General features: G+C 44.0%; 1 protein-coding gene across 1 annotated transcript; it reads right to left on the bottom strand.

Moving 5' to 3' along the window:
* Window positions 1-18: 18 nt before the first annotated feature.
* Window positions 19-9,696, bottom strand: zgc:154142 (uncharacterized protein LOC555481 homolog). The gene is made up of 25 exons (XM_061273296.1): window positions 9,505-9,696; window positions 8,895-9,025; window positions 7,892-7,985; window positions 7,684-7,824; window positions 7,465-7,562; window positions 7,243-7,357; window positions 6,962-7,177; window positions 6,682-6,891; window positions 5,871-6,011; window positions 5,046-5,291; window positions 4,793-4,978; window positions 4,608-4,717; window positions 4,423-4,523; window positions 3,723-4,000; window positions 3,486-3,649; window positions 3,225-3,408; window positions 2,924-3,142; window positions 2,654-2,788; window positions 2,319-2,540; window positions 2,063-2,245; window positions 1,625-1,737; window positions 1,368-1,462; window positions 1,011-1,300; window positions 782-942; window positions 19-314 (listed from the first exon to the last, which is right to left on the bottom strand). Exons 1-25 carry the CDS (start codon window positions 9,671-9,673, stop codon window positions 114-116), a joined length of 4,203 nt encoding a protein of 1,400 aa, XP_061129280.1. The 5' UTR covers window positions 9,674-9,696; the 3' UTR covers window positions 19-113.
* Window positions 9,697-12,002: the final 2,306 nt, after the last annotated feature.

Below are 12,002 nucleotides of genomic sequence, written 5' to 3'. Positions count from 1 at the left end.
ATTACTTTATTATTATGTTTTTATACAGTAAAATACAATAGCGAGCTATTTTCTTCTTTGATACAAGTTATTCAAGTTACGTGTTTGTTCACGGAACAAATTAAACTTGTAAATCAAGGTACCACTGTAAATAAGCTGTCCCGTTCGTACGTGAACTTCCTGATTTTGTCATGGATCCAGTGGCTAAAAGCAGAAACCCGCGTGAACACGGACGGCTTCTTATCCTTGATGCATCCCTGCGCTCCGAAACTGACCACACCGTGCACTTCCCAGGTGGCGCCGGCCTTGCACGCAAAGGGGCCCCCAGAGTCACCCTGCAGGGTGAAGAGAGACTTGGATGAAGCTGCAGCCAACATTATAACAATGCCCCTATTTTGGTGTGCAATTATGCAAACAGTGGCTGAATGATCACAAACAAAACAGGCTGTCACGTAAACACGAGTCGTGAAAGGACTGCACACATTCCTAAATCCAGAAATATACAAAAATATTAACTTGTTGACTTGAAAAAATTTGGCATATTAGAGCAAATACTGGAAAACCCAGTAAATTGATTACAAAATTGGCAGACCCGATTCCTACATTCTGTCTTGATAGCTTTCAATAGATGAAAAATAAAACAATGTGAAATGGCCTATTAATAACTATTCTCATACAGAGATCCTGCAAGATCATTTCACACAGAACCCAGCAACAGCCTGATAATTGAGGTATCACCTTGCACACAAATGGCGCTGTGCATTTTTTAAAGCTCTGATACTCCCCCCACGTGTATTCTCACCTGGCACGCCGATTTGAGTTCATCCGGGGACTCGTACCCGGCGCAGATCATGGAGGGCCGCAGCGTGTCCCACCAGTAGGCGGGCTTGCTGCAGGTCTTGAAGTCCACCACAGGAAGAGCAGCCTGGTTGAGTTTCTCAGACACTTTGGGGAAGAAGTTTCCTACAAAGCAATAGAAGATAGTTGGCTCCATCCCTCCATTTCTGTACCATCCGGATTTTTTTTTTTACCTTTCTCGTCCCCCCAACCAGTGACAAAGCATCGCGTCCCAGCCTCCACCACCACCCCGGGCTGGGGTAGACAAACAGGGCTGATCTCCTTTGTCATGTTGACGGGATGGACCAGATGCACCAGGGCGATGTCATTGGTGATGTCAGTGCGGTCGTTCTCGTAGACGAAGCCCTCGTGGCGGATGATGCTGTCCACCTTGTAGCACGCCTCCGCCGACGGGATGTCCCTGGAGGAGTTCATGTGGTGCTTCCCCAGGCACATGCGCCAGTACGAGCTTTGGTTGAGCGGGCTGGAAGGCGAGAAAGAACATTTGAAAGTGATGTTTTTGCATCTACCTGGTTTTGCATCTAACTTACAACATAAAACAGTGAGCGGCTGTTAGGATCCACTCTTCGTGGATCAATGAACCTCCACAGCCGTGCATGTAAGGAATGAGAGACATCGGCGAAGCCTGCAGAGGAAATGATAAATATGTGTGGAATTTTATTTCAATTTTAAAACATTTTTCTCAAATTCACAGGGAATAAGGACCCTGTCCAACTGTGAACGACAAAAATCTAAATAATTCATGCAGCTCTCTAAAACAGTAACGAATTTTCTATGGGAGTGTTACCTGCATGGAGACTTGCCAAGGCCAGGAGTGAGGTAGCGCTTCTTCTCCATTAACAACCTTTGTTGTGCCTGTATTGGGAGCCACTGCCGGGTTTCCGCAGTTCTCTGGCCAGCCTGGTACAAGATATTAATCTATTAGTATTAAGACGTGCTTTGTAAATTCATTCTTATGATGAAATATTTGCTGACTAGATTTGGTCAAGTCATGATGTTTTTTTAGTTATCATGACCTTGTTTATGCATGTGGCTAATGTGTGCTAGCTAACTTAGCTCATTAGCCACCACGCAGCTTTTTAGGTGTAACGCTAAAGTAAAATAAATGAATGAAAAGAAAATAACAAATAAATTACTTTGACTTTATATGCAGACATATTTAATATCTGAAAATGACTTATAAGTAAAGCAAGTGTGAGATGTTTCATCACGTTTCCAAACTCACTGATGGTAATGTTGTCCCACGGGTTGGGCGTGGGCGGTGGTAGAGTCGGGATGACGCCGCCGTCGGTGGTCCAGTAGCCGCGGAAACCTTGCTGCCGGTTGGCGCCGTTGCTCAAGAAGCGGATGACGGCCGTGTCGCCCGGCACGTTCAATTTGGGCGGCAGTTCAAAACCGCAGAAACGACCTGTGAAAACAGGTTTATAATTTATTAATCAGTAAATTACTTCCATTCTTATCCATGGGGAAAAAAAACAAACCTTGCGACGTCATGTTCTCTCCAATGAAGACCTCCACGTAGTCCACACAGTTGCCCAGCAGGTTGACGGCTTGCAGCTCAAAGTGCGTGAAGGCCACGTGGATGCTTTTGGCGCCGTTGACCCGAATCCTCCATGTACACACAGCTTGGGTTGGGTAGTCGTTGGGCCAATCGGGACTGGTGAGTTCACCCTGGGGGCTGCTAAACGTTCCCCCGCAAGGAGCTGTAACGTAATGAAGTCATAGTTGAGATGCCCTGAGTACAATTATTAGTAGTTAATTTGATAATGACTTTTTTTTTTTTGCAGATCCTAGTTTGAGTCTAAGGAAATCTTACCTTCCGAAGGTTCTACCACCTTCCAGCTGGCCGAAAATCCCGTGTCCACCACCTTGTCGTTTGACGAGAAGCTGATGTGAAGCGAAGTCCCGTCACTCACCAGGTCCATAGGTGTCGTGTGACTGCAGTACGAGCCTGATAGCGAAGGAGGAACACGCACAAACTGTCAGTAAAAGAAATACTGTGTGTATATATAGGATATATAAATAATTAATAATAAAAAAGTACAAATATGTCAATTACAGTAAAAAAAAAAAAATTATCCAATACCCAGACTTCCTGTTCCATCTGAAATGCTGACTTTGTCGCTCAAGCACATTTGACTCTCCTCCAGAGAGAAGTTGGAGAAGTGAAGGTGCACCAGTTTGCCGGCAGGCGCGTAGATGTTCCACTGGCATCGAGCCTTGTTGCTGTAGCTTCCCGGGAAGCCCATGGAGGACAACATACCGCCCGTGCCCGTCAAGTCCTTTGGTCCGCCACAGCCGGATGCTACATGAGGAGGACAGATGGTGAACCCAAAAAAAGTAGCAGGGTGGCAGGTTAAGTAAAGATTGAAGAAGAAGGAACCTACTGTGTTGGTTGTAGATATCCCTGCGGATGACGTTGCTGATCCAGGGAAGGTAGGCGGATGTTCTGGTGAACACAGAGGGTTTCTTGTTCATGATGCACCCGATGGGACCGAAGCTGGTGATTCCGTGAACTTCCCAGGCACTGTCGGGGCGATCCTGGCACACCAGAGGACCACCGGAATCTCCCTGTGTCATAAAATCCAGAAAATGTCACGGTTGAAAAATAAATTCCTGCCTCTAAATTCATGTTGTTGTTTTTTTACCTGACAGACGGACTTGAGCTCGTCGGGCAATGTGTAACCGCAGCAGATCATGGAGGTCTTCACCTGGAACCACCAGTGGTCCATCCGCTTGCACGTGTTGTACGGTACCACGGGTAAGGCCACCTGGTTTAGAGCCTCTGCCACTTTGGCGTTCAGGGAATCCCCTAAAAAATGGCAGCCATCTTTGTTCATCTTGGAAAAAAAACAATCCATTATCTATATATCGAGGATACGGACCGGTTTCATCTCCCCAGCCGGTGGCGTAGCACTTCTTTCCCCCAGGCAGAACCTCCTCCGGGGAGGGGAGGCAGGCGTAAGAGATCTGGTCCCCAACTTCAGCCTCCCCGTCCAGCCTGACCAGGGCGATGTCGAACTCCACGGTGGGCACAGTGGGGTACTTGAAGCTCTCGTGGCGGTAGATGCCCGTCACGCCCAAGCAGCGCTCGCTGGGCTCTGTGAAGGTCAGGTTGTGCTTGCCCAGGCACATTTGCCAGCGGTGCAGCTCGTCCGCATAGCTGGATGTGGAAGTTGGGGAATTTATTACATTTAAATGTCAAACTAAAATATATCCTGTAAAAAGGAGTGGAAAGTTACGATTGGATTTTTTTTTCACCCAAACCTCACACTGAGCATAGTGGGGAACCTTTTTCCCCTTTCATCCTTTCTTTCGCTCTTCTTTTTCATATACGAAAATAGGAACGCCGTCAACGACTCATTTTTGTCTCCCTCTTCTGGTCATTGTTTTTATGACGCTTCAATAAGTCAAACGTTGCTCTCTTTACCTGTGATATGTGCTTTGGCAATATAATTGAACTTGGATTTCCTTTTCATTTCCTCTTTAATTCTAACATTTATTTTTTCCCTGACCGCCCCCCCCCCTTCTCAATTGTCCAATTAAATCGTGTTCTGGAATCTTGAATAATACTGATAAACTTACTTGATGAAGCAGTGAGCTGCCGTGAGCACCCAGTTCTTATGAATAAGAGTGCCGCCACACGTATGGAAGAAAGTTGGTTCGGGTCGACTGGACGGCCATACCTGACGGTAAAGACCACCACATCTGAATTAAGACACAAATACTATATTACAGGTGAGGGAGGGGTCAAGGAAGGAGTAGCCCACCTGCATGGAGACCTGCCAGGGCCACGAGTGCGGCGTGGCTGCTTCTCCGTTCACAATGCGAGACATAACAGCCGGCGAGATGGCTGGTTTGCCGCAAGTGGTGGGCCAGTCTAGAACAGAACCGAGATGGTTCATCTTTTTGTCGGAAGCACTCACCTCTCCACGTCCCACTTTCACAATGGTACCTATGATGATGTCGTCCCAAGGATTCGGTGGAACAGGCGCCTCGGTCGGTGCAGGCAGACTGGGATTCGTAGTCCAGTAGGCCCGGAAACCTTTGTCCTCCGTGAACAAGTCTGAATGGAAGCGTACCACGAGCCTATTCCCTTTGGTCTGGATGGTTTTTGGAAGCTTGTTGCCACAAAACGGTCCTAAGAAAGGTTCCGAGAGTAATTGGAGTTGCTCATGACATGATGGCAGTGTGTCACAAATACCCACCATGTTTCTGATTCAAGGAATTGGTCAAGCCGTTAATGTCGTACACCACAACGTTGTCGAAGCACTTGGCTGACAGGAAGTCTTTGGCTTCCAGCTCAAAGTGAGTGAAGGTCAGTGTGATTTTCTTGCCCAGCGGCGCCGCGACGTTCCACATGCACTCGCCGTTGGCCTTGTAGTTCATTGGCCAGTTGGCAGACTTGATCACGCCGGTCCCCTCCTTTGACGACAAGCCGCATCCTTGGAATTCTGGGAAAATAATAAAAAATATGTATTTATTTATTTGTAGTTATTTTAATTATTTATTTAATTCATATGTATTCTAATATACTTGTAATAAAAACATAATAAAAAATATTTATTGATTTATTTATTAGCAATTATTTTAATTATTTAATTATAATATATTTGATGCATAATACATTCCTATTACCGTATTTTCCGGACTATAAGGCGCACCGGACTATAAGGCGCACCTTCAATGAATGGCCCATTTTAAAACTTTGTCCATATATAAGGCGCACCAGACTATAAGGCGCACTGTCGGCTTTTGAGAAAGTTTTAGGTTTTTAGGTGCGCCTTATAGTCTGGAAAATACGGTACTTTAAATGCACAATATGTAATAGACAGCAATGATCCCCCAGCATGCCCCGTGCGCGGCCTTGCAAGCTTATCGAGAAAGTCATAAAATATTTTTTTGCAATCTTTATTTCTATACTCGTGAACGCTCACCGTGATAAAGTTCACACAATCGCTTCGATTTCAGTGCGGGGGCAGAAGGGCGTCAACGTTTCAGCGTCAGGCTTAATGAGCTGTATGCAAGAGTACCTGCTATGTCCTCAGGGTAGACGGCCTCCCACTTGGCAGAGAAGCCCCTGTCGGTGAGGCGACTGTCCGACAAGAAGGAGACAGACAGAGTGTTGGTGGCGGCCACCATAACTGGAGGACGGATGTAGCCGCAGTGCGTGCCTGGAAATTGACATGGAGACCATTAGGCGGGCGGGCATGCAGAGGACACCATTTTTCATTCAGACCGTTGTTGTGTGTCTATGTGTGTGTGTGTGTGTGTGTGTGTGTGTGTATAAAGCTATTCCATTATCATAAGCACGAGATGAAGGATCCTCATTTCAAAGTTAAAGAGGCTCACTTCGGGGAAATGTCTTCAATCTGTATCTACAAGCTGATAGCATCCTGATAATATTTCAAAGTACACTTTGGAAGAAGACAAGGATAGCTTGAGGGTAGCGGAGGTTGCAACAAAGTTGAGACTCTAGTTAGTTTGTTAGCGAGTTAGTAAAATCAATAGCGTGTTTGTTAGTTGGGTTGTTAGTTTTTTTTAACTTCAATATTTTGTTTATTAATTCGATAGTTAGCTCGTTAGTTTGTTTGCTTTACTTCTTTAATTAAACAACATTTTTTAGGCTGCTAGTTTCGTTAGTTATTAGTTGAAGTTATTCCTTTCCTTTTGTCATAATTCTCTTCACTAGCTCAAAGGATTATGGGAAAGAATTAAGAAGCCCATTTGTTAATTTGCTTCTTTGCTAGGTAGCTGGTTAATTTAGCCAAAAAGCTAAGAGGATTACATTAAAAGAAATATTCAAAATGCAAAAATTCAGTAGGACTGTATTAACGGCGTCACCTAGCGTGCCGTAAGCGTCCGATACGACCAACTTGTCGCCCTTGCACTGTCCGGTTTCGCCCGTGATGGCCAACTCAACGACGTGCAGCTTCAACAGAAAGCCTTTGGGTACGCTTATCCTCCAGGAGATGTTCTGGTGAGCTGGATATGGATCAGGGAAGCCCGTTGATTGGAAGACACCCTTGCGCCCGCTGAGAATAATCGGACCACCTGATGGGAGAAAAGTCACGGTTGATATGTTCCGTAAGATGGAGAGATTCCTTTTGGAACTATATTTTACCGGTTGCTGTGGTTGTAGGCGGGAGAGTCTGGGTGGTGGGTTTGGACGTGGTTGTGGGCTTCGTGGTGGTGGGGACCACAATAGGCGGGAGGCTGGACTTTGTGTAGGTAGCATTGAAGCCTCTGGCGTTCTTGCTGCTGTCCGATTTGAATCGCACCACCATGGTGTTGCTGCTGGATTCCACCGGTTTAGGCAAAGCTCCCCCACAGAATTTACCTTCCCACAATTTATTTTTTTTAAAAATTGAGTTCAATAGTGACGGGTTATTCTCATGCAATTACCTATTGATGAAGAGCCATCGTAGACCTGCACAAAGTCTCCGCACACTTCCGGCACCAGGTCGAACCAGGTGAACGTCAATCGAACCCGCTCGCCTTCGGGCACGGTGATTTTCCACTTTGAATTCACACAAATTTTTGCATGGAGTGCTGAATGAATATCAGAATTCCAAATTCTTCTACCATCTCCGGGTTGAGTAAAGAATCTACTCAGTTTTGCGTTACCTGGTACAGCGCACCATTGGGGTAGTTCTGCTCAGGAAAGCCAGGGGTCAGCAGACTCCCCAGGTCACCTTGGAGAGCACCACCGGCTCCAGCTATTTCTGGTGGCAAAGATGGAGGACACTTCATTTTCAAGGGTACATGCATACACGACCCCCCTTCCCCCACTATCATCCAGCGACACTCCATTTTCTAGGTCAATAACACTCGGCGCCATCTTACCTGAAGTCCGCTCCGGAGACACGGCCTCGTAATGAGCTTTGAATCCTTGGTCTGTTTTTCTGTCGTTGGTGTCGAAGTAAACGGTCAGCCGGTTGGTTAGAGACACCAAAGGCAAGGGTTTGCTGTAGCCGCAATATTTGCCTGCAAACGTTAGCAAGCGACCACGATCATTTAGGAACACTTTATATTCTCCGCAGATCCAACTGACCGATGATTCCGAGAGAATCTCGCAGCGTGATGAAGTCCGCAGTGCACAAGTTGGTGTCCTCCAAGGCAAACTCTTGGAACCATAGTGAGATCACCTGCGAGCAAAACAAATGTTTGATCGTCATTCATCTTTTTATTGAGACGAAATGAGATGTTGCTAACGGACACGAACGACGCAAGCGCGGCAGTGCGTTAAGGTTTACTCTGCGGTCTGTTTCTTTTTTTTGTTGGAAAGGAAGGATGAAGGGGACAGAGGCTGCCATCTGTCTGTTTTGGGCCCATCCCATCTGTCCTCCACTGCTTGGCTTCGCATTAGACAATCAGTAAATAAACTCGACTTACGAGGCCTCAGCGGTAGCAACGATTCGATAGAAAAGCTGCTTTTCAAGGAGGAATTTACTTCTGGTTACAGAAGCTGGGTCAAGTAAATTTTAGTTATATTTTATTTTTATATTATATTCAAAGCAGTCCACCGGAAAAATGACGGAAGTCAAACATCAAAATCCTGGAACTGTCCACCATCACAAATCAGAAAACGTTCAAACCAACAACAAAATAAGTACCGTATTATCCGGACTATAAGGCGCACGTAAAAAACAAAATTTTTCTCAAAAGCCGACAGTGCGCCTTATAGTCCGGTGCGCCTTATATATGGACCAAATTCCTAAATTTAAACTCGCCTGAAGCATTATGTCATGAAATCAATCATAAGCGGCCCGCTGAAGACTATGAATCAAAAAGACTATGGCTCATTATTTTGTGATTTGTTGCATCTGAAGTTGAAATAAAAAAGATAAAATGGAGAATAATTTGATTTGGATTAAAAATCTGACATGATGCGTTAATGCTGCGCCTTATATGTAGTCCGGTGCGCCTTATATAAGGGCAAAGTTTTCAAATGGGCCATTCATTGAAGGTGCGCCTTATAGTCCGGTGCGCCTTATAGGCCGGAAAATACGGTACGTGATTCATCACAGAAGTAAAAAAACGAGAATCCATCTCACCTTATCAGGGTCCACGGTAATGTGCCAAGAGCAACTCCTGCCGTTGTCATAGCTACTTGGGTAGTGTCGGCTGGCGAAATTGCCAGACGCTGCGGTGAGCTCCCGTGGACCGCCGCAGCCCGAATCCGGCCCTGGAGAGATGACGCACGCGCTCCGTTATAGTATGCGATCAATCCAACTGTTATTTTTAGAGCTCAATTTCTTTTCTTTTGCTGAGTAAGAAAAAAAAATCCATTCAATTCAACTTATTAAACATATTACATATATATTTTTTATATTTATTTAACCATGAGTTAGTAAATGATTACCTAATAGTTTTTAATATTGCATTTTTTTTCCCAAAGCTGAATTTTTGCCTCTGCTTCACTTTTCAATTTTATAACCCGATAGATCATTTTGTCACAATTATCATTTTAATAGCTGACTTTCTGCATCTTTTATACTTTCCCAATTTATTGGTAAGATTTTCAAGTTATTACATTTTCTGTATGACATTCTTCAAAATTAATTTGACTATTATATATATTTTTTTCTAATTTTTTATATGGATCTATTCATTTTCTATACCAATTTTTCTTATTAGGGTCATTGAATAATGGCTCATTCTCACCCTCTTGAAGAGGCGCAGGGTCTTCCTCGTTGACAAAGTAGAGGACCACGAGGGCCACGCTCACACCAGTCATCACCACGAAGAGGAATATCAGCCATATTTCCAGGGTGCTCAAACCCCGGGAAGAACCGCTCTTCTGGGCCAAATCCACGTGCCCTTTCCTCGCCATGGCGAAGACACTGAACAGTGCAGTGTGTGTGTGTGTGCGTGTGTGTGTGTGTGTGTGTACTTTGGCCGTCAAGAGGCGTCACATTAAGGGCTAGTAAATGAGCAATGAGACTAATTGCTTCATTATCACTAACTTTCATCAGACGAGGCCCATGTGAGTCATTTGAAACTACTTTTTTTCAGACCAGGATAATTGTAAATATCTGGTTATGAAAAAGCAGTAAAAAGTTATATGAAGTTATAATCCAACTAGAAAAACTAGAAGAGGTGGCCTGGCTAGCTCACCAATATTATGACGCATAAAATGGATCATATGAGGTTGCCATGACAACAGGGATACGATACATCTTTCATTATCACACATTATTTTCTTTAGGTCCCACTTTTTAATACTATACAGCTGCTAGGAGTTTGAATTTTTAATTTATGTAAGAGTAGTTTGTCCTATTGCGTCTTACTCCGACTTGTTATTTCCAGATTAGTACTTACTTTTTATTTTTTCTCAATAATAGAGGTAATGATGCAACAAAAGCAGCTTATGGCTCCATGGGGAAATGACTACTAAGGCAAAAAGGATAAAAAAAAAATACATAACGTGATGATTTTCCACTGAACAAGTTTTTTGTGTGGAATACTGCAGATTGATAAATGTGACACGTTTGGCCATTTGTTTGGGGATCTTCGCCTGGAGGAGCCACCATGATTTATGGCCACATCTGTCAGCCATCATACAACAGTCTCTAATGAAGCCACAGAAGGTGACCCGCGTTTGTTTGTGCGCAAAAAAAGATGACGAGATTCCAGGCACAAATGCGCCAATAGGACGAATTAAAAAATTCTGCATGCCTTTACGCGCCACCAATCTACCATAGTAACAAGGGGAACCTTTTGGAACATTTGAACTAACTTAACATTTACACGGTTACTGCATGATGCTCTCACTCTGGAAGACAAAGCATACTAATTTCAGTGGCGGCTGTTGCTAGCTTACTCGCTATACGTAGCTTTGACTAATAACCACCACATTCATCCATCCATTATAAGTACTTCTTAGCCACATGCTAACCACGCTAACACATTCTGGCGCAAAAAGTAATGGCTAATGCCGACTAGGCCCTTAATCTCATTGACACACACCGCCAAATAAAATTTATAATCCGGTGCCAACACACTACAGACTTTTTCAAATGGAGCCACCCCAATTGGTCCACTGGAGTAAAAAATAAACAATTGTACACAAATGTATGTGCGTGTATAAATATATATAAATAAAAAAAAAAAATGCGAGGTTAGATGAAGCTCAAATTGAATCGCACGGCCCAAACAAATGTAGGCCACATATTCCACCGGGAGAGGATGAGCCGTCAAGAAGACAAGCAACGACTTTCTCGGCGACTCGACACTCTGATACATAAGACTAGGCAGCTCACGATGCTGCTTCGCGGCGGGGGGGGGAAAATGTTCCGCGGATTAGAAGGTTTTTAATCACTCCACTGTTCTAGAAGCTCATCTGCTTCATTACAATCACAGAGAAAATGGGCCATGCAAATTGAAGGCATAGAAAGAAAGCGGAAACCTCCACCGAGATTCAGCGCGCTCAGACAGCCATTCCCTGAATTTTATCATTAATAGTCATGTATTATTCACTCCAATCCAATTAAAAATAGCTATTTTTAAATATGAACAGCAACTGTCATCTCTTTTTGATTTGAGAACTATCTATTGAAATGATTAAACAGAATAGTGTAGCCCAACTTTGTTGCGAGATAGTTCAAAATTGCCGATTTAAATCCTGGATTAAGGAGGATTAAATTGTACCCCTGCGCCGCAATCATAAGATTTACTTTTATCTGTTAGATATCAGTTTGAACTTTAAAACGGCTTATCCAATCCAAAAATGAAAATCCAGGTTTGACGATACAGCCAAGAGTGATGGCGGTCCAATTTATTCTGGAAAACGATCAGTGATTTCATTGGAGATGCTAACTCAGCTTGGGCTTTCCCTTGTTTGTGTGTACAAACAACTGAGAATGTTTTTCCTGACCGTTTTCTTGCACACACGCATGAGTTATGTTTGAGTTCCCGGAGAGCGAACACGTGTGACCCATGTGTTCAAACACGAGTGGCCGTTTTACAGCTTGCGAAATTCCAAGCTATCAGCCATGTTGATAACACAAAGGTTAAGACAATAATATCAGTGTCCTGCTATCATTAGATATATTTCGTAAATGCCGCCAACATTTTTTTTGTTAGGGAATTTAAGGAATGTTATTTATTTAATGCAGGGCTCTGCAGTATTAAAAAAAAAAAAACCCATGTGCCACTCGACT

The sequence above is a fragment of the Syngnathus typhle genome, linkage group LG3 (genome assembly GCF_033458585.1).
Source record: "Syngnathus typhle isolate RoL2023-S1 ecotype Sweden linkage group LG3, RoL_Styp_1.0, whole genome shotgun sequence".
Classification (NCBI taxonomy): domain Eukaryota; kingdom Metazoa; phylum Chordata; class Actinopteri; order Syngnathiformes; family Syngnathidae; genus Syngnathus; species Syngnathus typhle.
Note: the sequence above shows the minus strand (reverse complement) of the source record. Positions and strands in the feature narration are given on the sequence as shown.

What these genes read in the sequence shown, in the direction of transcription:
- zgc:154142 (XM_061273296.1), bottom strand. Translation starts at nt 9,673, where the DNA reads ATGGCGAGGAAAGGGCACGTGGATTTGGCCCAGAAGAGCGGTTCTTCC. An exon ending in TTACCGTGGACCCTGATAAG is followed by an intron (nt 7,986 to 8,894) that starts GTGAGATGGATT and finishes TTTTGCTCGCAG; the next exon opens with GTGATCTCACTATGGTTCCA. An exon ending in CTACCCTGAGGACATAGCAG is followed by an intron (nt 5,292 to 5,870) that starts GTACTCTTGCAT and finishes TTATTTTCCCAG; the next exon opens with AATTCCAAGGATGCGGCTTG.